General features: G+C 50.8%; 1 protein-coding gene across 7 annotated transcripts in view; it reads right to left on the bottom strand.

Moving 5' to 3' along the window:
• The window catches only part of MPRIP (myosin phosphatase Rho interacting protein), a 76994-nt gene that overhangs the window by 12542 nt on the left and 39322 nt on the right, over positions 1-25130 (bottom strand). For 4 of the 7 annotated variants that reach the window (XM_021549833.3, XM_021549825.3, XM_021549816.3 and 1 more), the window contains exons 8-18: positions 20749-20890; positions 20138-20254; positions 17997-18053; positions 16787-16855; positions 16471-16560; positions 15928-16037; positions 14947-14985; positions 11089-11674; positions 10078-10194; positions 3266-7126; positions 335-482 (exon numbers count right to left, since the gene is read on the bottom strand). In XM_021549833.3, the coding sequence (XP_021405508.2) occupies positions 335-482; positions 3266-7126; positions 10078-10194; positions 11089-11674; positions 14947-14985; positions 15928-16037; positions 16471-16560; positions 16787-16855; positions 17997-18053; positions 20138-20254; positions 20749-20890 (5336 nt within the window). The remainder of the gene's footprint in view (positions 1-334; positions 483-3265; positions 7127-10077; positions 10195-11088; positions 11675-14946; positions 14986-15927; positions 16038-16470; positions 16561-16786; positions 16856-17996; positions 18054-20137; positions 20255-20748; positions 20891-25130) is intronic. The other 3 variants (XM_021549880.3, XM_021549872.3, XM_031506135.2) reach the window with 2 other exon arrangements.

Here is a 25130-nt window from a genome sequence, read left to right as displayed (position 1 = left end):
TTCCCTGGTGCACTGAAGAATGAATTCAGTGTGGAACTGGCAATAATTTAACCACAGGAATGACTAAGGCCTTTCAGAGTTGGAATGCAAAACAGATCAGACTGTGTAACAGCCAAAGACAGGGGTACCAAGCCTGCAGAAGGAACAGGAGATGGGCTCCTGGATGACTAGGAGATGGACCTCCATCTAGAACATCTTTCCCACAAGCCCATTCCCATCTCCCTGTGCAGCCCACCCAGCCCTCATCCCATCCCTGCTCTGTTCATCAAAGCAGCCAACGCCACCCATGTCTCCATCACCACCATCCTGTCCCACCATGGGGTCCCCCTGGCACCTGAGATGGTGGCAGCTGTTTCCTCTGCCAGCAGGCGATCCTTCTCCTCCCGCAGCTTCTCCAGCTCCCGCTGGTGCTGCCGCTGCAGGTCCTCGATCTTCTTCTGGTGCGTCTCCTCCATGGCTGCAAAGCCCCTCTCACATGTTGCCTGCAAAGGGAGGAGGGGAAAGGGTTGGCCCAGGAGCACAAGGCTGGTGCCATGGTGGTGGGGAGCCCACCAGGAGCCACACACCAGCAGGCAGCTCAGTTCCCCAGCTCCAGCAGGGATCTTCTGCTTGCCCAGCCATGCAGCACGATGGACCTTGCAATGGTCAGGGATTGTCCTGCAGTTGCTTGACCCCTGACAGCTCCAGGGAAAAGGATGCACAGGGGCAGACCCAGTTGGGGAATGCAAATATATGTCAAAAAAACAACAAAAAAAACCTTCTGTGCCCCTTCTGCTCTTTTCAATACCTGTTTTTTTCAGGGTGGAAGGAAGATGATGTGACAGCAACAGGATCTTAATTCCCAACTGAGTATTGCTACATATGCTTCAGGGAAAATTACTTGCTAATTGAATTACTAGGAAAGAACTCAGGCCAGGACACAAGAGGAGCAATTTGGGGAGTTGGGATTCACCAGGGGTGAGGTCCTGAATTCCTGCCTGGGTCCTTCTGTTCCCAGCTCAGCTGCCAGCCTAAGCATATCAGGATCCTGGATGGACACACGGCTGCAGGACACGGACAGGACCAGCAAAGCCAGAGGCAGGCCCAAGCCACAAGGGAAGAAGGGGCACACACTGGGGATAAGGTGTTGAGCCCCATCAGGCAGCATGGGACAAACCTGATGCCAAGCACTCTAAAGGGCTTTTCCCCTTAATGACACAGGCTGGCTTTGTTCCCTGATTTCAGCTGAGCTCCCCTTGATTAACACCGTGTTTTCCATGGAAAGTGAGAACTGCCACCTCTGGGACCCCATGGGAAATTTTAGAAGGGACAAATTCACTCCCCCGGTGGCAAAAGTGCTCAGGACAGTCCAACACCACTGACCCTCAGTAACACACACCCCCTCAGCATCACCTTCTTGGCTAATGCTCTGCTACCTACACCTAATCCTCATTCCCAATTTTAGATTTGGTGGTTATTTCCCCCTCCCATTTAATTTTTAATCCCAAGGCATTCTTCACTTTTCCAGCCTTGTTTGTTTGTTTGTTTAGACTCCTAACTCAGTGCCAGAATCTGCCTGGACTTGGCTGTGGCACAGAGCAGCCCTGCAGGATTCTTCATTACACCCAGAATCATAGAATATGCTGAGTTGGAAGGGATCCACAAGAATCATCAAGTCCAACTCCTGAAACACCTCTAATTTTGGAAGAAAAATGTGCATACTCTGCCACAGGTCTGGCTGTAGATTCACTACTTAATGTATTGTAAATGCATTGCCATAAATCCACATGTACAAATCAGTATCTCATAGAACCACAGAATTATTTGGGTTGGAAAGGACCTTCAAGTCCATCCAATTCTACCTCCTGCCACGGGCAGGGACACCCTCCACTATCCCAGGTTGCTCCAAGCCTTGAACCTGGCCTTGGACACTTCCAGGGATGGGGCAGCCACAGCTTCTCGGGGCTGCCTGTGCCAGGGCCTCACCACCTTCACAGGGAAGAATTTCTTCCTAATATTAAATCTAAATCTACCCTCCTTCATCTGAAGGCCATTCCCCTTTGTCCTGCCACTTCATGCCTTTGTCAGAAGTCCCTTCCACCTCTCTTGGAGCCCCTCTAGGCACTGGAAAGGGCTCCAAGGTCTTCCTGGAGTGTTCTCTTCTCCAGGTTGAAGAGTTACACTTCTACTGATGTTACTGGTGCTACTAATATTACGTTCTCCATCAGGTTCTTAGGAGAAGAATGGAGCACATTCAAGCCTTTAGTTTGGGCAGGTTTCCAAAAACTTGGTTGGCTTTCTGACCACTGCTGCTTAATTCCAATGGGATTCAGCAGAACTACTGCTCTCCCCAAGCTAAAACTGGTTTTTGGCTGGAGCTGAGCCACACTTCACTCCCGGCTCAAATGTGTGCTGGATCTAGTGGCTGGAAGCAAGCTCTCCCACATTTTTGCTGATTCTTAAGAGCAACTGGTCTGTGAAAGACTCACTGGCACAGCCTCTGCATCGCTGCCTCTACAACCCTAAACTCACTTCCAAACTGGAAATGCTCTCCTAGGAAAAGCAAACCACCAAACCCTTTTTTTAAGGTGATGGATGATCTCAAACCAGTTTTACAGGCAGTCTGACTGGTGGGGCAATTTGAACGGTGGCATTTCATTGCCAGTGGGTTTCTCTGCACCTCACCTGGGTGTTCCATAACTGTGCACTCTTTGTTGTGTACAGAATTATGGTGTCCAACACCAGCATGGTCCATGCAGTCTCCTGCAGAGGAGCTCTGCTTTGCTACAGAACTTGGTATCTGTTTGCAGTTACTTTCCCTAGGAGCATACATTTTTGAGAGCATCAAGTTTCCATTTCATCCTGCATTTTTGAAGGCAGCAGAGACAGACTGGAGATTGGATCAGACTGGGAAAGACAGAGCTGAGGAATGCTTTTAAAGGGAAGTCACAAACAAAATGTGTTGGGTACAAGGAGAAAAACTGAGGTCTTCATGTTGAAGGAGAGCACGATGTTATCAAGCTACTTTGAAACTCTCCCTCTCCAGGCAAAGACCACCTCCAGAAATCCACCTTCCCAAGCCCTCAGCAATGCATTTAGAATGCCCCAGCATGGAGAAAAAGGAAACACCATGCTTTACAGAGGCCTGGCTAATACCCTGGGGTTTGTTTCAGCATGCTGGCTCTTTCAGGGGATGTCCCTTGGATTGGCAGGTGAACCCTGGGACTGCACGTGCCCTCCCACACGCGCAGCAGCAGAAGGCAGAAAATGTTAAACATATCGAGACCTTTAGGTTTTCAAAGTCTTTCTGGTATTTTTCCCTCAAAGTGGAAGCGTTCCCCTCCAGATGTTTGTTCTCCAGCTCATCCCTCATGACATTCATCTGGGCCTCCAGCTCCTGGATGCGTTCCCTCAGGCCATGCATGGAGTCCGGGTCGCTGCCGGGGTCCTGCCCGGTGCCACCCGCCTCACCGGCTGCCCAGGTGTCCCCAGCGCCCGGGGCCACTGTGGGGGACACCTCTGGGTGCTGCCTCTGGTACTCATCCAGGGTCTCTTGCAGGCGCTGCAGGTTCTGGCTGTAGTGGTCCTGCAGTGCCTGCAGCTCCTCGCCGTGGATGACCTGCAGCTCCTTGATCTTGGCCTGGAACTTCTCCTCCAGTGTCTGCATCTGCTCCAGGTGATATTGCTCCATGTTCTGCTTGTCACGGACAACGGCATCCAGCTGGTTGAGCCCCTCCACCCTCTCAGCCTTCAGGGCATCCTCTGTCCTGTTGAGCTGCTCGATGACATTTTGGATCTCCTCCTCGTACCGGCCCTGCAGCTCGCTCAAGCTCTTGCTGTGCTCGTGCCCTTCCTCCTCCAAGAGCCTCCGCTGGTTGTCCAGCTGGGACACCTTTGCCTTGAGGTCAGCGTTCTCCCTCTCCAGCACGGCGATCACCTCGCTGTACTCGCCCTGCTGCTTCCTGAGCAGCTCCTCGTACTCGTCCCGCAGGAGAGACACCGTCTTCACGCGCTCCTGGCACAGTGCATCCATGCTCTGCAGGGACTCCTTGTAGGACTTCATCTCCCTCTCGTGCTCCAGACGGACTTTGCAAGCGGCGTAACAAACCTGAGCCTGGACAATGGCATCGTGGACTAACAAAGACGAATACCGCTCCAGGTCTCCCATGCACGAATGGTATGAAAGACTCTGGGACATCTTCAAGAGCTTCTGACAGTCTCTCATGGCCTCCTCGGGAGGCAGAGAGAGTAAGGCAACAGATATCTCCTTCAGAACATTGGATTTGTCCTTTAGCTGCTGGGCAAGATCTTCCTGAATGGAAACAAGAGTTTCACTACTACAGTCTGGGGCACTGCCAGTCTCCTCCACCTTGGCTAATTCCTGGCACGGCACCATTTGGAGATGGCTCCCATCCCAAGAGATCTGGGTTCTTTCTGAAGCATCTTTTTGTATTTCAAGTGCTTCAGAAATCTGGTGCATAACTCTGTCAAACTCAGGAGTCCTGTATGCTTTGATGATCTCCTCCAACATGCATTTGTGCTGCTGGAGAGCTGTTTTGGTATTATGGAGCTCTTCTTCAATTGCTTTTAACCTCTGATGAAAGGATTCTCTCATTTTCTCTGCAACAAACCCAAGTTCTGCCTTAATCAATGTCGCATCTGCTACAGCACTGAGAAAACATGGGGAAATGCCCAAAGTTGTTTCTGCTTTACCCTCAGCATCTCCTTCTCTAGTGCTCAAGTGCGCTCTCAGCTCCTCCACCTGGCTCCAAAACTCCCCTTCCAGCAGCAGCTTTTTAGACAGGATGCTGGCCAAATCATTGGCTGTATGAGAAACACTTGCTGGCTCCAACAAAACCACCTCAGCTGTTCCCTGGATCTCTCTCAGAAGCTGGGCTATCTCAGAGCTTGCATTTTTCAAAGACTCTGCTATTTGGTTGATGAGAGAGGCCTCAAATGCCACCCTCTCAGAAAGCCACCTCAGCTGGCCAGTGTCAAACACATCTGCTGGCTGCTCCTTGGAGATGTGCTCATCTTCCAAATCCCCTCCTTCTGGAGCGGGGCTGTCCGTGGTGAGGCTTTCACTCTGCTGATACTCTGATGGGACTGACACCCCGCTCAAGGCTTGGATTGCGTTAGATAAAGTTGTTTCCATGCTGGACAGAGTAACAAGGAACAAATCACCCTCTTTATCCTTGTCTGATTTGGGCAAGGATCTTAGCTGCTCCCTGCACTTCTCTAAGCAAGTCAGCGCTTGATTGTTTTTCATCTGGAAACCTCCCAGCTCACTGACGTGACTTTCTATGAGCTTGAACTTTTCCTGCCTCTCGCTCTCCAGCTGTGAGATCAAAGCATTGACTTGGGACAAGCTGGTCTGAAGCTGTTCCCGCAGCTGGGACTCTGTGCTGGCCCACTGATGGTGGAGGGCGATGAGTGTCTCCTGGTTATGGCCGTGCTGGCTTTCAAGCTTCATCGTCACATCTTTGAGCTTTTCCTCTGTAATATACAGTTTGGTTTCCAGGGAATGGATGATGGAGAGGTAAGTCTCAGAATCACTCGTCCCTGATGAGGGATAACCCAGAGCTGGCTCTGAGGACATGCTTTCTTCAGACAGAGATCTGTCCTGGCTTGTGTCTGAAGAGGTACTGCTTGTCCAGTTTTTCTCTGATCCATCTGGATGGATGTATTTTTGACACTGGATGCTTGAAAAACGGATCCTTTGCCTCTTGGCCCCCATGATTCCTACATCAGGCTTTGCTAAAGCTTTCTGAACCAACTCTTGGTCCTGGAGCTCTACAACTTTAGATGGGGACCCAAAGTCCTCCACTTGCCTCTGACTCGTCTCAAGAACCTCATCCTCCTCCTCCTTTAGTGCATAAGTCAGAGCTGGGTGGACATCCTGAGTTTGCAGAGCCTGCCCCAGTTGGGATGGATGACTTTCATCCGCCTCAAGACTGGGGCCAAGGTCTTCTGCCTCCTCAGCACATGGACCTGTGCCCACACTAGCTAATTTCTTTAAAGCCTCCTCCTTGGCCTTTAGCTTAACTTTAGTCTCCTCTAAACTGCTATCTAAAGCAACCACTTTAACCAAAGCCTCACTGAGATCTTGATCTTTCTTCTCCACAATTCTCAAGTGCATTTCCTTAACGTGTCTCAGCTCTTCTTCTTTCTCTTTCAGCACCTCCTGCACACCCCGGAACTGATCTGACACCTCCTCGAACGACTGCTCCAGATTGTGGTAGTTGGTCTCTTCCATTTTCAACTTTGCTTGTAGCTTTGCAACTTCGTTATCCGACTCGGCCACCTGATTCATGAGCTCGTGGAACCGGCACTTGATCTGATCCCTCTCTCTTTCGAGCTCCTTGATGTGCTCGGCAAGTTTTTGGATGCTGGCCTCCTTCATGGCCAGCTGCTCCTCCAGCTGGTGAACGAGCTCGCTGCCTTCAAACTTGGCGCTCAGCTTTTCCTTCTGCAGAATCTCCATTTGCTGCTCGCTGTTCTGCAGCTGATTCTCGTACTCGTTGGCCCTGTCCTCCACCTCCTTCAGGCTCCGTATCAAAACCTGCTTCTCCCTCTCGCAGCTCTCCAGCAGAGCCTCATAGTTCTTCTGCAGCTTCTCCTCCATGAGGACCCGTGCCTGCTCGCTGGCATTCAGCTGCCCGCTGAGGTCTGCGATCCTGTCCTGGAGCCGCTGCACTTCCTTCTGGTGGTCCCGCTGCAGAGCCTGCTGCATCTCCAGGTCCCGCAGCTCCTGGGTCTTCTCCAGCAGCAGAGCCTCCGCGCTCTTCAGCTTCTGCTCGCTGGCCTTCAGCTGGGAGCTGAGCGCGGCCTCGCCGTGCTGCCACTCCTCCAGCTGCTCTTTGGCTTTCTCCTTCTCGCTCCTCAGGTCACTCTTGAGCTTGGCCAGGGTCTGCTCCTTGATGCTGAGCTCAGCCGCCGCGTTGCTGAGCCTCGCCTGCAGGCTCTGAATCTCGGCCTCGTGGTGCCGGATCACGTCCTTGGCCTCGGCGTAGCTGCGCTTCAGCGACTGAATCTGCTGATTGATCACCTCTTGACGCTGGCATTGGGCTTCCAGCTCGCTTTGGAGGTCTTGGTTGACTTTGTGGAGCCTCTGCCAGGCACCTGATGGCGAGGCGGCCACCTCGGTCTTAAAAAAATTGATTAAATACTAGATTAGTAACACTCTTGGCTCTCCCTTCTGAGTGTCACACCTCTGGCCAGGCAGGCCATGGAAAAGCTCCTCACAGCGACTTGGCTGCTACCCACTGCTCCAATTGGGATGATTTGTTCTTGGCACAATTTGGTTTGTTTAACCAACATTTTTTTTTTTTTTTAATGAGCGACAACTGCTTTCCAGTAACAGAAAACATTGACCACAACATCAAAACAGCTGTACAGTAACAGGCTAAATGGAAAAAAAAATAAACCCAAACTCAAACAGAAACAAAAAAATAATGAAAAAGAAACACCAGCAGTAAAACGGAGACAGACAGACAAAAGAAAAATGCCAAGGATGATGATGAGGAGGAGATGGAACGAGGTGTAGGAGAAAGGAACTGCTTTTTTTTTAGCAAGTTTGTTTTGTTTGTTTGTGAAACAAAAAGTGCACAGTTCAGGTAATACAGTCCACCAACCAAAAGCAACAACAGAAAGTGAGGTGACAGCAAATGACATCACATCCCACCCAAACACGGGGCGACGGGCCAGCCATTGTGGTGGCGATGTCATTTCTGTGCTTGCCAAACAGGACTGAGTGGCTGCTCATCGTTTTAGAGATGCTGTTATGCTAAAGCTTAGGGCTAGGGAGGATCTAATTTCTCTACCTGCAAAATAAAATAAACCAACAAAGGACAAAATAAAAAGCCCGACAAATGGAGGGAAGGAAAAGGTGTGATGAGAATGTAAAAATGAAAGAAACCAACCTTTGTGAGATTCAAACCAAAGCAATGGAGCATGCAAAGAGAAAACTCACAGAAAGCGTCATGCAAAAGGCGACAGAAATTATGTATCTTAAAAAAAAAAACAAACATAGACAGGAAGAGGTGAGAGAAGCACAGCGTTAAGCCTAGGAATTTGGCCTGCCTTGCTGTACTCTGGTTGCTGATTAAGGAAAGCCCACAGATGTGACACTCAGTTATGTTAAGTTAAATTTCATGCTTTACACCAAAAACATGCAAGAACATCCGTCTGGGACAGGTTAGTACGTGCCCCCTCCCACCCACAGTTACTGGAGCAGGGGATGTCTCCAGCCCATTTGCCAAGAGCAGGAGCTCCTGCTGTTTCTCCCAGTAGGGATCAAGGTTAGGGTGCCCTATCCCGAGGAAGCTCAGAGCAAGAGGGGTTACACGAGGCCAGAGAGGCTTTGGTGCATGGCACATGCATTGGAGGGGTGGCTCAGCACTGCCTCACGGAACAGGCAGTGCATGGGGGTCCCTGTGGGGCTGGTCAGGCTGCCAAGGAGGGGTTGGTGCATCCCAGGCAGCTCAGGAGGGATGGGTTTGGCAGCAGTCAGGCTTCTCCATCAGCCCTCCTCATAGACAATAAGGAACTTCCCCAAAATCAGGCATGATAGGGTGGATGGGCACATGAAATTCAGAGGGGTTGTCCAAAAAAATGCTGTGATGTTCATCCGCAGTCTGCGGCTGCAGAATTCCCCCAGCAGCTCCACTCTCTCCACCCCAGCAGGGTTTGGTAGAGTTACTCCCTCCTACAACAGGACTTTAATCCCTCTAGTTCCCAGGAAACACAAGGGAAATCCCCAGAACAATTAGATTGGAGCAGGCAAAAACCTCCAACCTTTCCAAAAACCCTCTCCAACTTCCAGGTCCTGGTTTCGGTCACTTCTTCTCTGCAACTCAGCCTCTCTGCAGACTTTCCCTCTTGCCACCCCTCCTTGTATCGAGGCACTGTGGCCAACTTCAATCTGATGGTGGATTAAGCATCCAGCTTTTATCCCCATTCCCTGATTTTTCCAGGCTCCAGGCAAAGGGAGGTCAGACGCCTCTGCCCCAGGGAAGTGGGACTTTGTTACTCTTCCAGCTCTGCCAAGTGAAAATGGAACTCCTCCAAGCAGGCACTGAGACTCAGCTCAGAGACTCCAGAAATTAATTAATTACTCCTCTTGGGAGATCATGGGCAAGGAAGGCAAGATGTCCCCCTCCCTGGGCTGGCTCCAGTGCCTGTGCTTCAGGGAAAATTTTCCTGTGAGAAGTAAGGATGCAAGGTTTGGCATGGACACTGGGTTTTGCTGCCATGGGAGCGCAGCGTGCGGCAACGCGCGGCCACTTTGATCCACAGCCAGTTTTGTCAAGTAGGTTTGAGCAGGTCAAAATGTTGCCCCTGCACAGAACAAGACTATGGACGCCTGAGAGCAGCCAGAAGCTGCCCTGCAAGTGCCACAACTTCCCCCAGGCATGGATGGTCCCAGAGGAAGGGCTGGAAAAAACCTGCTTTGTTTGTATGAGGGGAGGAAAGGTTTTCCCAAAGACCATCCTGTTTCTTTTGTCAGATCCTCCAAGACTCATTTCAAGGCTTTGTTGAGGAATCTTGTGACCTCAGAAACCACCCAAGTGACCCAAGATAACATGTCATCCCAGTGCAAATCCCACTCTGGCTGGAGGGAATGTGAGTGGGAGATACATCTGAGTGTCCTGTGTTTGCCTGTGTAATAGGAAGACAAAATCCCGAGTGAGGAACAACTGGTGGGCTATAGGATGCTTGGAAAGCCTTGTGTGCACCCCGCTGACTGAGGGGAGAATCTGAGGCATAGAAAGGGGGAAACAGCTGTTGCAAAGGCAAACACAGTATGGGATGGATCAGAGGTGGACTTCACTGAAGTCCCATCTGTCTGGCTCGGTTTTGTTTTCCCTTGGGAATGCTAACAGGTAACACTACCTTCTATTCCGTCCCAGATCAGAGGTTTCCAGAAGCAGGTGACTCTGGTAATGCTACAGAATTAGCCACGTTTGCAAGAAGGTCAAATCTCTCGGAGCTCAGTGGTGGCCACCCAGGATGTCCCCACGAACACCGCAGATGGAAGCCTACCAGGGATCCCTTGGGCAGGGAAGATGGATCTCCATCTCCTCCCTGCTCTCCTACCTGCAACACGTAGCCCTCCCGGGCGCTCTGCTCCCGGCCCAGAGCCACTTTCAGCTGATCCTGCAGGTGCCGGTTCTGCTCCAGGAGCTCCAGGGCCTCCTTCTGCTTCTGCTCCAGCTGGAGGGACATGAACACAGACAGCGTCCAGGGAGTGGGCAGGGGAACAGCCATAAGGAACAAGTGGCTCGGAGGGGACACAGAGCACAATTAATGGAGCTTTTGATGGCACCACTGCTCTGCTCTGAGTCCTGGATTTCATTTTGCCAGGAAAATCCCTCCCCTCTGAAAGAACTCATTTATGCAATAGTGTAATTCGTAAAGCTCGCTGTGGCAAAGGATGAACGGCACCAGCTCATGCCAGGCACGACCCTGGCAAATCCCAGCCCAGTTCAGCTCGGTGATATTCCTGATTACTCCATAAGAAAAGGTTACCCCTTTCATTCCCACTAATACACCTTAATCCCACCTAACGACAACCTTTGTTATCCCAGGCGCAGAACTCTTCCAAGTGAGCTGAGTCTCCCCCATTCTTTTCCAAAAATCTTAACACTATTTGATGTAAGCTCCACAAAAAGGGAACCTTTGTGGTGTGTGTTACAGTCCATGACAGTTTATAAATGCAGACACAAGTCTCTATAGCTGCAGAGGCACAGAGGATTGGGAGCTTGAATTTGTAGTCTGGTTGATACACTTTGATTGTACCCATTTTGTCAGAGACAGGCTGGCTACAACCACCACAAATCAGGCTGAGAGGGGTAAGGAAGGACCAGGCCATAAGAACAGCCCTTTCTGCAGCTGTGGGAAACTTGAAAGCTGTTGGCAGGGCTGAAGAGGAATGATGCATATCTTCACCCTGCCAGCTTCTCAAGGAACCTACTGCATCCCTACTAGTTGCTATCATGAAGGAGGAACATTTACAGCTATTTTTAAGCCTCTATCACACTCCCTACAGTCACCCCAGTGGCCTGAAGGCCAGTCTGGCAGGCAGCCTGCACCCTACACACCCTTTACCTCCTTCTCCAGCAGCGTGGTCAGGTGCTGCTTCGTCAGCCCCTCTTCCCGGTCCTCGGCGTGGGCGAGGTGCAACGGCGTGATGGGGATCTGCTTCTCCTCCCGCAGTGGGGTGGTCTCCACCTGGTGCCAGCGCTGCTCGATCTCCACGTGGACGTTCTGCGGTTTGATGTCTGCTGGGACAGGCAGGATCCTGTCCACCTCCATCCTCAGCGCCTCTTCTGACCCTGCCCCGTCCACGGCATCGATCATCTCGAAGCGCTTGCGCCGCTCCTCCCGCCGCCGGGCCCGCTCCCGCTCCAGCTCTCCGGGGTCGGCGTCGGCAGCTCCGCTGTCCCTGGGGAAGGCGGCCGAGCCGCTGCTGGAGGAGTCTGCAGCGTTTGCACGCTCCTGCACCAGGGCCTGCTGGATGGGGCGAAATTCAGCCCAGTCAAAGGTCTTGGACCGTCCTTCTCGTCGGCGTTCCCGGGCACGGCTCCGCTTCTGCTCCGTGTCCAGCTCGGCTTGTTCCACGTCCGGCTTCTCGCTCGGCTTTGGACCAGTCTCGAAGGAAGTGCCTGTTTTGCTTTTCTCTTCCGGCAGCGAGCTGTGAGGACAGAGAGAGGGTGAAGGAGAGTGTCAGTGGGTGCTGGAGACAGCCAGGTGCTCCCATGCATGCCTCCAAGAGCCGGGTGGAAAAGGGCTGCTGGAAGCCCAAGCCAATGCCATGTGGGTGCCCCCTGCCCCTCCATCTCCCCGTGCCCCTCGGGCACAGGAGCTGTTGCTGCCCTTCCCCAGGATGTGCTGGTGTGCAAAGCCTTGGTGCAAGCAGACCCAGCTGCTCCTGGGACACCTTGGCAGCTGGAGAGTGGCTGATCCCAACCTTGCTCCTCCTTGGCAGCCACAATGGGGCCAGTGACCATGAGCAAGCAGCAACCCACGGATGAGGCAGTGACCCCAGACTGTGCTGTCAGAGGTTCCAACAGCTCCTCCAGCCCCCCAGCTGTGGGGCTCCATGCATGCCCCGTGGCTGGCATGGCCACAGTCACGTGCTTGTGGGAAAGATGCCACCAAACCCACCAAAGCCAGGCTGGCTTTGGAGCTGTGGGGTGGAGAAGCACAGAGCAGCTCTGAGAGTCTTGGGAGACAAGCGTAAGGTTCCCCTTCATCTTGGAAAAGTATTAATGGGTCCATGACTTCTCCATGGCACTCTCTGCACTGAAGGCACAGACCTCCCCAGGTCACCCAGCCCCACAGGCAGCATGGGCAGCCCCCCTGGCACTGGGCAGCCCCCTGACATGGGCAGGGGTGAGTGCAGCAAGGAGAGCACATTACTCAGCACATCACAGACATCACTGAAAAAGCCAATTTCTCAAGCAAGGAATGATTTTTAGCGCTGAGTTAGAGGGTGGTGGGTTGAGGGGGGAGACATACTCATCAAGCAGGAGAAGTTAATAGAGGTAGGCAATACCATTTCTAACCTACAGATAATCCATAATGCAGTATTGGCTTATTAAATACGGACATGCCAGCCCTGTAACATGCAGATCAAAATTAAACCAGAAAACAGCAGTTTGCTAAGTCTGTGGAGGAAGCCTGTCCCAAGGGAGTAGTGGGCACTTGCTGAACTCTCTTTGCTACCCAAAGCTCCAAAAGCTGCCTCCCAAGGCACAGTCCTGCTGCTCTGGCTGACTCCTGGCTCTCCCTGCTTCCAAACCAACCACAGAATCCCCAGCCTCCAGCAGGGACTCAACAAGCTTTGTGCAAGAGCTGGAAAGCAGCTCACTGGGCCCTTCACTACAGGCTCTGACCCATGGGACCACTGTGATCAGGAACAGCAGCAGCAGCAGCATCAGCAGCATCACAGCTTCTCCCACCTCAGAAACACCCCCCAGCCCCCAGCCAAGAACCTCATGGATGTGCATATGCCCAAAACAAAGGATGGAGCAGAAGACATGGCTCTGTGTGGGCTAGTATCTTCCGATGCACTGTCATCCAGCAGCAAACCACAGGCTCAGTAGGGCTGGGTTTCAAGACACTCTGGCAGTTACAGGCTAAAACCAGCTCAGAGATGATTCCTTCTTCAGTGCTGTCACTTGCAGCTAATAAAATAAACCCAGAAGGCACAATGATGAAATGTCACTGCTCCTCATCCATGATACTTCACGACTCCAAAGCCAGGCTCTCAATCTGGAGTCAGTTAGTGATTACAGCTGCATTTTGAAGTAAAGTAGGGATGAGACTGAATCTTAAAATGGAGATGAGCTTTAGGAAAGAAATGGGGGTCTTGGGGCCTGCCATATGCTGTTGGGACACAGGTATTTTTCTGCTCTAAATTCCACGTGGAAGAATCTTGGCATTTCTAGAGGTGACATCTCTCACGAGCTCATTTCTCCTTTGCTGCTTTCCAAAGGGCACGGGATGTGGGTCAGGGAGCAGAGGGATGGCCGCTGGGAATGAAGTGAAGACACTCAGAAGGTTGACCCAAAGTTTCTCATTTCATCTCCTGCAAGTGCCCCACAGCTATTAATTCTACTCAACTATTTCACATCTCCTTCACCACAGAGAAATTAATTCATATCACACAGGAAGGGGGTGAGGTGATCTTTGCCTCCCAATGGTATTTATAGGTTAAAATAAAGCGTTTTTTTTTTAATAGGGGTGGGTGCAAGCTGCAAGCTGAGCACGCTGTGGCAAGAAGCGCACAAAGGTTGCAGGGAACTGGGGTGCACTGGGGAACCCAGCCTCACAAGGGCTGTGAACTCAACATGGATCCAGTTCTGAAGCAGCCACTTTTGTTCATGAGGGTATTTTCTATCTGCCCCATCATCATTAGCAGATTGTAATTAGTGCCTCTGCAGATTGCAGGGCACTGTTGAGGGCAGGGAGCAGAGCAGCATCTGCTGCCCATGCCAGGTGCTGACACATGCAGCAACGTAAACCATCATTAGGGCTAAAGAAACCAAGACAAGGAGTGTTTGTTTGGCTGGGTGCAGCCACAGCAGCAGGTTCATGAAACACAGCAAAGGGCTGCAGGAGTTTGTGGGACCATCCTCAGAGGTGGGTGAGCACTGCTGCCCTCCTGGCACACTGAGCACAACACCCCACCACTGTGCCAACACCTGGCACCCCTCCATGCTGAGCCTTGGGCAGTTTGTCCTTCCAGCAGCCCCCTTCACCTGCTGCTTCCCTGGTGCAGATTGCAAGGGCATCCCAAAGCCAGGTGGGATGGGCTGGGATACCCCACGCTGCTGCAAAGGGCCGCCAGGCAGGCACCAGTGAACACAGCCCTGCTGCACACACAGAGCAGGACTCCAGCAACCTACAGTGACTAACCCACGGCACCAGCTAGGTGGGAAACCACAGAAGCACACACATCATTCCCTTTTCCCAGCTCGGGACTGGTTCACGGTCTGTTTGTGCAGTGTAACAAGTTACTGCCCAACCAGGACCTGCGCCTGGACCCTCTCAGAGGTAAAGCCAAGTGAAACCACTTTGTGTGGGCTTGGAGCAGGTGCAGACAGTGAGCACAGGGCTATCGTGCTGCAGTAACCTGTGAGCAACCATAAATACATCTGGCTCTTTAAAGGCAGAGAGGTCCCCTCAAATTTCCTTGGTCTTCATCTTCATATCTATTCACATCGGAAGATACCAGTGTGGGAAAATCAAGGGTCAAGACCAGGTTGCTTCTTCCCTTCTCTCTGGCTTTTATTTAAAGGAAAAAAAAAAAAAAAAAGGAAACAGGGGAAGAAAAGAAAGAAAAATAAATGGAAACTGCAGGACTTCCCATCCGAGGTGCAGAAAAGGAGAAGCATGCAGTGAATCACAAGATATACAAACCACAGAACGTTAATACAGGAGAGAACACAGTTTTCCAACCTGGGCTTCAGCACGGATAGTTTCAAAGAGAAGCTTTTCCTGGGATTGCATGGAAATCAAACATACACACGAGTGAGGAGAGAGGCAGCTTCCCTGAGAAATCCACCAGAGCTCGGGCAGGGCTGGGAAAACAGTGGCTGAGGGCTAAGCAGGATGGAGAAAGAGAGGCTGGAGCATCTCCAGGTCAACAGCACTAGGTAAGAAGAGCCATTCCATCAACACAGGAACAAACCTGGCAAAAACCTGCTGGCTGCAGCTACAGTAAGGACAGGAGATGGAGTTAGTGGTGCAGCCGTGTCCACACAGCCTGTAAGAGGTGGCTGGTGTGAGTGTGGCCAGCACAGACAAGCTGTGAGGAGGCCAAACACCCTGTACACACAGCCAGAAGTGCCCACAGAAGGTACTCTGTGATGCAGGAGGTCCCCTTCCTCTGGCACCGATGCAGGAGGAGACACCAGCGTTACTACAGCTTAAGGGGGACGAGCTGCAGCAGCTTTCTGGAAGATCAGAAGAGGAGGGAAGATGATTCCTGGCTGGAGTTTAAAATAGATCAGAGCCAAACAGTTTCTAAACTGAACCCTGGGCTCCTGCTGCTGTGACCCATAGAGGGACTAGGCAGCTCGTGCTGAACAGTAGCCAGAGGAAAGGATGAACCCAGCACAACTGAATACAAGTGGTTTCACAATACCTGGTGGGAATCCAGAGGAGCCTTGATATAGGAACAGTATTTCATATTCCAATGCACAAATTAAAACCACATTTTCAATCCTCTTTGAAATCTGCACGTGTAAGAATAACTCTGCATATCAGCGTCCCCACAACATGAATCCAAATTAAGCTCAAAGAGATGTGAGAAAAAGCTGCAGCTTCCAGGAACAGACAGGCTCAGAAAGAGGAAAGAAAAGGGATGAGGGACACTCATGATGTTACTCCTGCACAGCAAGCCACACAGCTGCAGGGTCTGCTACAGCCTCCCCATACCTTGTTACATCAGGAGCAGTTGTGGGGCGAACGTGTTTCATGATGGTCTGGATCCAGTTGCGGCGGATGCCCGACGTCATGGCAGAGAGGGTGAACTCCCCTTCCTTTGTCTACAGAGAGAGAAAGAACAGCTCAGAGCAGGTGATTGCACCCACCAGCAGCTTTCCAACTCCCCAAGAGCACCCATCCCCAAGCCCCCAGTGCTAGGGCACTGCTTGCTGGCCACACAGAGGTCAAACCCAGCCCCTCTGTCCCCCAGCACACTCCCAGTGGGAATTAGCAATTCTCAGCAATCAGGCTGATCCTGCCATAGGTTGAGACCCTAAGGCTGTGACAAAACCTTCCCTTCCCCCCTCCCCCCTTCCTTTTCTGACAGTCAAAAAACTGGCTCTCAAACCCAAGGCCACAGCTCCCTGCAGCACTGTGGGGGGATGCTGACTGGCCTCTCCTGGGTGTTTGGGGAGATGTTCCCCTTGTCACAGACAAGCATTCCTATCAGCTGTCCTGCAGGTGGACCCTTCCTCCTCCCCATGTTTTCCTTACATGGATCTGGAAGCCGTAGTTCCGCTGAACTGGGTACTCAGTGACATCGTAGCACGTGGACAAATCGATTTCTCCATCCAAGTCAGCTGCCTGCAGAGAGAAGAGGTAAAATAAGCCACTAAGCTTTGCAGCCCCAAAGCATGGTGAGCTCACAGGGAGGCACAGCAAACCCCTGAGATGCACAAAGCCCTAAAGGGGCTCCAGGATTTTGGCATCTGGGAACTGGGGCACTGAGGGAGGCAGTGATTTGCCAGGGTCTGTTGGGAGCACCAGGAGCTGCCCTGTAATGGGGTGAACACTGACAGAAGACACGTACCTCCTCTGCCACTGAATCCCGGTAGTATCTCAGGCTCTGGTCAGTCAGCACAAACCAGTGCTTCTTCCACTAGGAAACAACAAAAATGGAGCAGTTACAATCCTGTTCCTTCCCCACCACCATATTCATGGCTGCTTGTCACAGATCGACCAGCAGAGCCACCCTGCAGGAGGCAGCTCAGTGCCTGTCCCTCCCAGCTCCACACATGGCTTCATCAATGCCCCTCCATGGCAAAGGGGAGACCCAAACAGGCAGCAGTGCAGGGGACAGTGATGGTTTGCTGCCACCCTGCAGAGCACCAGATGCTGCATGTGACAGTGACACGGCGAGAGCCACGGGACAGTGGCAGCCCCTCCATTAGCTCCACTGCAAGATGAGGCTTTTAGGGACTGCGCTTAAAAGTCTTTTTAGCCCAAAAACCTAGTAAAACATTCATGTTTTATCTACAGTACCTAGAAATTGAATTGGGAGTCTATTCCTGGCCCCTGCTCTATACAAATCTGCTCCTGAATGCTTCCAGCACAGGCTCACCCAAGGCAGCTTTCAGTCAATAAAGCACTCACTCCAGCTGCCAATTCCCCTTTGGCTGTCTATGGATGTGTACTTGGACCCAGGAGAGCCTGGGCCACCCACAGCCACAGGCAAATTGCCCTCATTTTCCCTGACAGCTGAGTAGGAGGGAAGAAAATGCAGGGAAGGGGTGGCTTACAAACAGCCAGGGCCATCCACACTGCTCATCTGTGCCCACTCCTAAGGCTCCAATAGAGCAGAACATCCTGCATCCCTTTGGGAACTGGAAGCAGTAAAGTGGCACCAGCTGCTTCCCTCAGAACCATTTATTTATTGCCATTTCCCTGGCACTCAGGAGACTTTACCTGAGCCTCATTTCTGACACCAAAGAGGTTGCTGGGTCACAAGGGAGACAAGACTAATAAATAGGGAACAGGAACATGAAACCAGTGCTGCCATCCAAGCTGCCCTGGCTCCCTAGAAACCCACAATATGATATCCACCTTGGAAACCTCCCCAGGACAGAGCAACAGCAATTCCCACTTCAAGAGAAGCCCAATACTGATCTAATGGGGCTCCATCAACACCAAGAGCTGCTCCATGTGCAGCCAGCACAGGATGCTAGAGTGAGCTGCCAGAAAGCAGGACTGACCACAGCACCAAACACTGACATGAAGGGCAGAGCTTCCTCCTCACTCACCTGCCCATCCTCATACTGCTTTGTCAACCAGCCCTTCTTGAAGTTCAGCAGGTCAGGCTGGAAGAAAGGAGAGAGGGATCAGGAGAGGAAAGAGTCTGTGCCCAGAAGGCAACAGCAGCAAGTTGATAAAACGCAGCAGAGCAATGAAAGAGACCAAAACCAGTTAAATTCATAGAATAATAGAATAGTTTGGGTTGGAAGGGCCCTTAAAAGGTCATCTAACCCAAACTGAATCATTACACTGCGTGGTGGCTAAATGTTTGCTCCCAGGAGGAATGGCAACCTCTGCACACTTTATTCACTGCTCCTTTCCTACCATTTCTCCTGCAATTTCCCACTGCTACACCAGCATTGCAGAGAAAGGATAAACAAGGAATTAGCAAGACTTCAGGCAGTTTTACCCTCTATTATATATTATGAAAGAAAAACTATGTGCTATTGATGCAAGGCTTCAGGGCTCAAAACAGGTTGAGTTCCTAAGGCTGGAAATACAGGGAATCCAAGCCCTGCACCACCCAAATGACACCTGCTTTTTCCTCTGATATGGGTGCATGGGGATGTTGAATTCCTGAAGAAAGCAAGTAGGACAGCGTGGGATAACTGCTGCCAGCCCCTCCTCCCAGCCCTGCCCGTGTGCAGGGAAGGATGTGGTGGAAATGCTTTCACTCCCCCGAGGCTGAGCTCCTCCAGCTGCTCCACGTGCTGCAGAGTGGAGGAGGAAAACACAGCAGTGTGTGAAATCCAGCTGACAGCATCTGAAATGGGTTACAGCAAGGGCAGCAATGGAAACTGGGTCTGGGAGCCTATTCAGTCAGACTTGTGGGGCAGCACATCCCATATTCAAGTGATCCTGTGGTGGTGGGAACCCAGTCCTGCTCCATAAAAATGGAGGGGAAAGTAAAGTACTGAACTATAGAATGTTTAGGGTTGGAAGGAACAGTAAAATCATCCTGTTCCAACCCCCTGCCATGAGCAGGGACACCTTCCACTGCTCCAAACCCCATCCAATCTGCCCTTAAACACTTCAGAGATAGGGCAGCCACAGCTTCTCTGGGCAACCTGTGCCAGTGCTTCACCACCCTCACAGGGAAGAATTTCTTCCTAATATCTAATCTAAACTTGCATGACTTTCTTCCCTTCACTAGATAATGTGCATTGCCACTTCATATGCACTTCTTGCACTTTTTATTCCCACCAAGAATTTAAAAATCACTCTTGTGGCTGTACAAGTCTACAGGAAAAGCTCCAGAAACACCAAGCTACTGCATTTTTCTGATAAGTCCTTGAATAGAAGCTGTCCATCCACAAAAAATGCAACTTGTATTTACAGTAGCTCTGTAATCTATTTGAGAGATTAGCAAGTGTATTTATTTTGTCCCTACAGAAGGGTGGTTAGGGAGAGGAGAGTACTTTGTGTTTATTCTGTACTGTTTGCCTCCAGGACTGGTGAGTATTTGAAATATGCAAAGGGAGGAAAGCTCAGGAGGGAAGGTTCAGCCCTTCCTTGCAGCCTTCATCCCACTCACACCCACCTTCAACTGCATAAACATCAAGGAAATGGCATTAGAAAACTGGGACATGTGTTTGCTCAGCCTGGTCTGTGTCCCTGCCCCTGGCAGGAGAATTGGAACAAGATGATCTTTGAGGTCCCTTCCATCCCAAACCATTTTGGGATTCTGTGATCCTATGAAAATATCACAGTCATGACAGAGCAGCTGGTCCAAGTCCAGAAACTGGACTCAGCCTCTGCTGAGCTGGATGTGCCCTGCTGCAGCCTCTGCTGGGGGACACCATGGGGCAAAGAGGGGCTCTGGCCAGGTGAGGTGACCTCAGAACTTCTAGAACTTCTACAGCCTGAGTGTCTGACACATCACACAAAGCATCAAGTGCTCCTCACAAGATTCTTGAGTTTTAATTTCTGCAACAGGCAAAAAGTGTGGCCCTTCTCCAGCTGAGCTCCTGAGACTTTCAGCATTGGTCACACCTGATTCAGGTCCCTGAACCTGCTCCAAGTCTGAGCGCACCCCAAATCCCATGTGCTGGCTGGAGGAAAGCAGCAACAGTCCAGTTTTTGTGGGACCTCTTGGGAAGGGCCTCTCATGTCCTCTCCCAAGGCAGAGGACACCCCCCTGGTGGCTCACCGTCATAGAGGACTCCGTGGACCTTCTGTCCAGAGACTTTGCCCGGCGGTGTGGGGACAGAGGTGACGCAGACACGTCCAGGATGGAGCCCACGGCTGCTCCTTCACAAGTGAAGTCCTGTGTGAACAGCATTATCCCAGATCAGTGCAGGAATTAGGACAGAGTCCTGCTCTCTTGGCTCATGGCACAAAAATCTGCTTTATTTAAGGGGCATCTCAGGCTCAGAAAAAGTGTAATTTCCTTGGCAACACATTTCTTTTGTCCTTTCAGGCATTAATTTGTTCCCATTATACCCAAGCATATCTGGGACTCTCAAACTTGTTTCTTTTGTTATTTCACCCTATCCTGATGTGTCCTGCCATGCCAGATCTGAAGTTTCCCTTTGCATTATGAAGAAAGAAGAGACAACCTGATTTTCTTCTCCAATCTACACCTGGCCCAAGGGAGCAGAGCAGGAAAAGTCACACAGACTGAGCACACACAGAGGTTCAGCTCCTGCAAGAGCTGCCTGCAACTCCAAATCCACATCCAGGGATGTAGCTAAACCCTCTATGCAGGGCTGCAGGATTCCAGGGTTCATCTTTCCAGGATTCCCTGGCTGAGCATCTCACCCGTTTCCGTGGGAAAACCCTCTTCTCGCTCCTGCCCTGCCGTGTCTCGCTGGACAGGGCAGCGCCGCCCGGCGCGTTCGTCTCCATGTGCTCCGCGTTCTCAATATCCAGTGCCTCGAATTTCTCAATCACCTGGGATCTCCTGGAAAACAGGGACAAAAGGGAAACCAGGGATTCTTTAAAACACAAGAGCAGCAACTGCGTGGAGCTGCACAACCCCACAAGTTTAAGGTCGCAGAATTGCTCGACCCAAGAGTTCATGCACAGCTGGCTTTTGGTCCCTGTTTCTCTGTGAGCTCCAGCATGGCCAAATCCAGGGTAAAAACTCTGATCCAACATCATGTTACCCACAAAGTGGGGAAACACCTCACATTATTCAGCTCTGCACCTAGCATCTCTTTCAGTAACTAGAAACCCTTCAAATAACCAGCAATAACGTTTTATTTGTGACTTTTACAGCCCCTTGGGAAGTAGGGATTATGCACCACCTTTGGCTTAAGCATTGCCTCTACCCTCTAGCAGTGGGGCTCTCAATTGCTCCCCAGACCCCAGAGCACTGTCAGAGCAATGTCAGCCCAAGCTGGGGTGCAGAGGTAATGGGTGGCTCTGGGTCCCCCAGTGTGTTCACTGCAACAGGAACCCTCTGAAAACTCAGCCCCACACAGGGAACAACCACAGGATTGCACTGAGCAAGGGGTGTCCATAGGTGCCCCCAGAGCACAGGGGCACCAGATGAAAGGGTGTGAGGAGATGAGGAGCCCTGGGTACCATGACAGATACAGGGTGCTCCCTGAAGAACCTGAAGCCTTTCCCTCCTCTCAAGTGGGCTGAAAATCCAGTTTGGACATCAGGGGCACGACCTGGGATCTCAGACACTGCCTTGGTGGCCCATTGCTCCATGGCACTTGGATCTCTGAGGATGGAGAACTATGAAGAAATGTGGATGGAGCAGAAGCCAACCCTGGATCAAACCCAAACGGGATTCTCTTAAGGACGAGCAAACAGGTGGAATTAGAAGTGCTGTTTCAGCATGAGAAGCTGCTTGTTGACCCACAGGAGAGGAATTTCCAAAGAACCTGCTTGTGTCTAAGTTTGCATTTCCAGGGGTTCAGGAAATGATCAGCCTCAGGTCTTCAATCACAAACTGGGAATACAAAGCAAACCACCACCAGCACATGCCAGCTGTGCTCTGAGCTGTGAGGCTGAAGTTCCATTTCAAACCTCCCCACAAAGCTCTGTCCAGATGGTTTCTTGACACAAAATTTGGACCCACATGTGCCACATCTAAACTTGGGGCTGCTTGCTCTGTGTGAGCCCCTGATGTGCATGAAAATCACAATGGCAACCACATGAGGGATAACAGGTTATTCAAAATAAAAACATTTTTAACACTTCCCACAAAGAGGAACAGCAGGTTAAGGGTTCAAAAACCATGAGAAATTCAGTTTTCAACCAATATTTGCATCAAATCCTATAAATGAGACAACCAGTCTGAGCACATCCCATCCCCTGAGGGGCAGGGGCCCCCACTGCTGCTCAGAGCCAGGCTGCCAGGACACAACCAAAAAGAAAGGGACAAAATTGGTGGGGAAGACGTTGCTTTGTAAATTTAAAGATCTTTGATGCTTTTAGGGGGCATCTGTTCAGCCCCTGCTACCTCCCAGTTTGCAAACTGGGAGTGGGCAGATCCTGGGCTCGTGCAGAGCTCCCAAGTTCCCTGGGATGTTCTGCTCATGAGATAGGTGACACATGCCAGGCTGTGGAGCATAAATCCATGTTCTGTGTTCACTGACAAGACAGGGAATTGTTTTGCAGGCACATTTTTTTAACCCTTTTTATACTGGCCCAGCCTTCTCTGAGTCTCAGTTCAGGAGGGAGGAAAAGGTCCATGAATTAACATTGTCTGTGCCCTATTAGGTGAAGGTCTGAAGAAAAACAAATCAAGAGGAAAAATAAAAAAAGAACAAAAACCCAACCAAAAAAAAACCCAAAAAAACATAAAAACAAAATCAAAAGCAGGTTGATTTCTCATGAAAGGGGCTGCACCACCAGGTTGTTCTACGGCTTGAGATTGAGATGAGATGGTAGCGAAGCAGGCGAAGTAAAGGTGGACACGTCACACAGCAACACAGCAGGAGAAGGTGGAGAGCAACAAGACCTGGAAGAAAACAAGGCTGGAAAATGAATGAACAGAAGAGGAAATTATATATCTGCATCTACATACAAAACAAAATCAAAATCATTCCAGTCATTCATCATTGAAATAGGGAGGAGAAAAATAAATCACTGCAACCAAATCACAGCCCCAAGGGTTAATATCATCCAGATTACAGGAAAGAATCTTTTTGGTTTTTTTTCTTCCCATTAGATCAACATTTCAGAGAGGTTACTGCCAGAGATCCTGGAGGAAAGGGGAAGGAAGGGCTCTCCTTCCCTCCCCATGTGTTGGATAGAGCTGCTCCCTCTGCACAGCAGCTCTGGGTGGACAGAACAAAGCTGGGACAGGTATGAAGAAGCTTTTTAAAAGCTGAGGTGCCATTTAGTGCTTTTCAACTACAAAAGCTCATCCCAAGCAACTCCTTGGCCATGCAGGCTGTTAATTGTTTCCAGGCCACTAAACCCAGGCTGCAGATCTCAGCTGTTAGTGGAAGGGGTGTGCAGTGGGAAGGAAAGCTCAAAAGACCAGGATGAGCTGTCATTAAAGTGATTTTCTCTGATTGGAAGAAAGGCCTTTATTTTTATTGGATTCATTCATTATTTAGCATCAAGAAAGATAGCGAGTGTCAGGAAAAGAAGAGGCATTTCCCAAGAGGTCCATGAGAATGATGAGGATAGTTTTACAAGGGAAAAAAATCTGAATTTGGGAGAGCAGGAGCTCCTCTGTAGGGGGAGAAGCAGAATTCAGAGCAGAACTTTACACCTCAAGAAACTCCAGAGAAGGAATTTGAGTGAGAGAAGTCTTTTAAACGATTTCAGGCAATTCTGTTATTAATTGATGCTAGAAATACACCTCAGCCCCTGACCACACTCCCACAGCAGATGTGGCTGACACACAATTCTTGCCAGTGCGAGAAGAACAGCAGGTCAACTGGGAAAGCTGTGGTTTTACAGGCTGCACCCCTGGAATTGTGCACAAAAAACCAAGTTTGTCAAACAGAAATCCTGAGATGTGCAGGGATTTATCCCTGCAGCTGCAGAGTCCCTCTGGGGTATAGGGACTGCTGTCCTAAGGACATTTCTGCAGCTCTTTTCAGCTGTGATTTTTGTCTGCAACACCTCAAGATTCATCCATGGGGTTTCCAAAGTGCTGCTCCTGCCCTTCTGTCCTAGGGATGGGTCTGAGAGGGGAGATTGAAGATGGCTCAACCTCCCTGGCCTCAATCACTGTCCCCCAGCCCAGTGTGACATCCTGGTGGGTGCTGCAGCCCCATCCTGCCACGTGCCAGCAGAGGGAACTCGCACTCTGCTGCTCTGCCAAAATCGTGGAGATTATCTCCTGTTTCCTGATTCCTGGTTCTGAGTGGCTGCAAGCTCAGACGTCTGCAGGGGCATGGAGGCAAAGTCAGGTACAAACGGTCAACACAGAAAATTCCTGGACTTAAATCATGTAATACTTCTTGTGATAAGGAAACAGGATGAGAAGCCTCAACAAATGGTTTTATCTGGAGCAAAGCCTGCAGGTGTGGCACTCAGAGTGCAACACTGGGTACCTGAAATAATTATTTTCCATCCACAGCTCTGACACTTGCACTGATTTACACAGAAAAAAAACATGGGAGGAAGAGCTGAAAATAACAACAGAATCTGAGTGAGTTTGTTTGGTTGCACTGAAGGCCAGATCTGCACGATGCCTGGCTGGTGCCTGTGGGGTTGGCATGGGACAAGTGTTCCCAGACATGTTAGTGGGTTACTGAGAAAGATTATTACAAATGGTGTTAAACCAGGGAGAAAAGCCAACCCCACAGCACGGGAATGAGTTACTGTATCTGCCCAACCTCAAACAGCACAGTCTGAGCTTGGAGAAGAAAAATGAGAGGGACATGGGGACTAAGTAAACTCAAGTTAAAAAGCAGCCAAACCAAGCTGAGCAGGGTGCTGGGGAATGTTAATTCTCCGGTGCAACTTTGGACAGTGTCTCTGTGCCCTGTTGAGTCCACTGAGCTCCAACATGGCTGTCCCAGCTCCAGGACACAGAGCCTCTCCACCCACACCACCTGCACGGCCAACTCCCAGGTTACCAGAGGAGAAAACAAATGTGCCTACCCCTGAACACCCACTGAGCTATTCCTGCTCATGGCACATTCACACTTTGGGCTGTGATCCATGGCCAAACCCTCTGGCAGGTGGGGACCCCTCCCCCTCCTCTCTGCCATCACCCCCCT

The sequence above is a fragment of the Lonchura striata genome, chromosome 16, assembly GCF_046129695.1.
Source record: "Lonchura striata isolate bLonStr1 chromosome 16, bLonStr1.mat, whole genome shotgun sequence".
NCBI lineage: Eukaryota > Metazoa > Chordata > Aves > Passeriformes > Estrildidae > Lonchura > Lonchura striata.
This window is presented reverse-complemented; position numbering and strand designations above follow the sequence as displayed.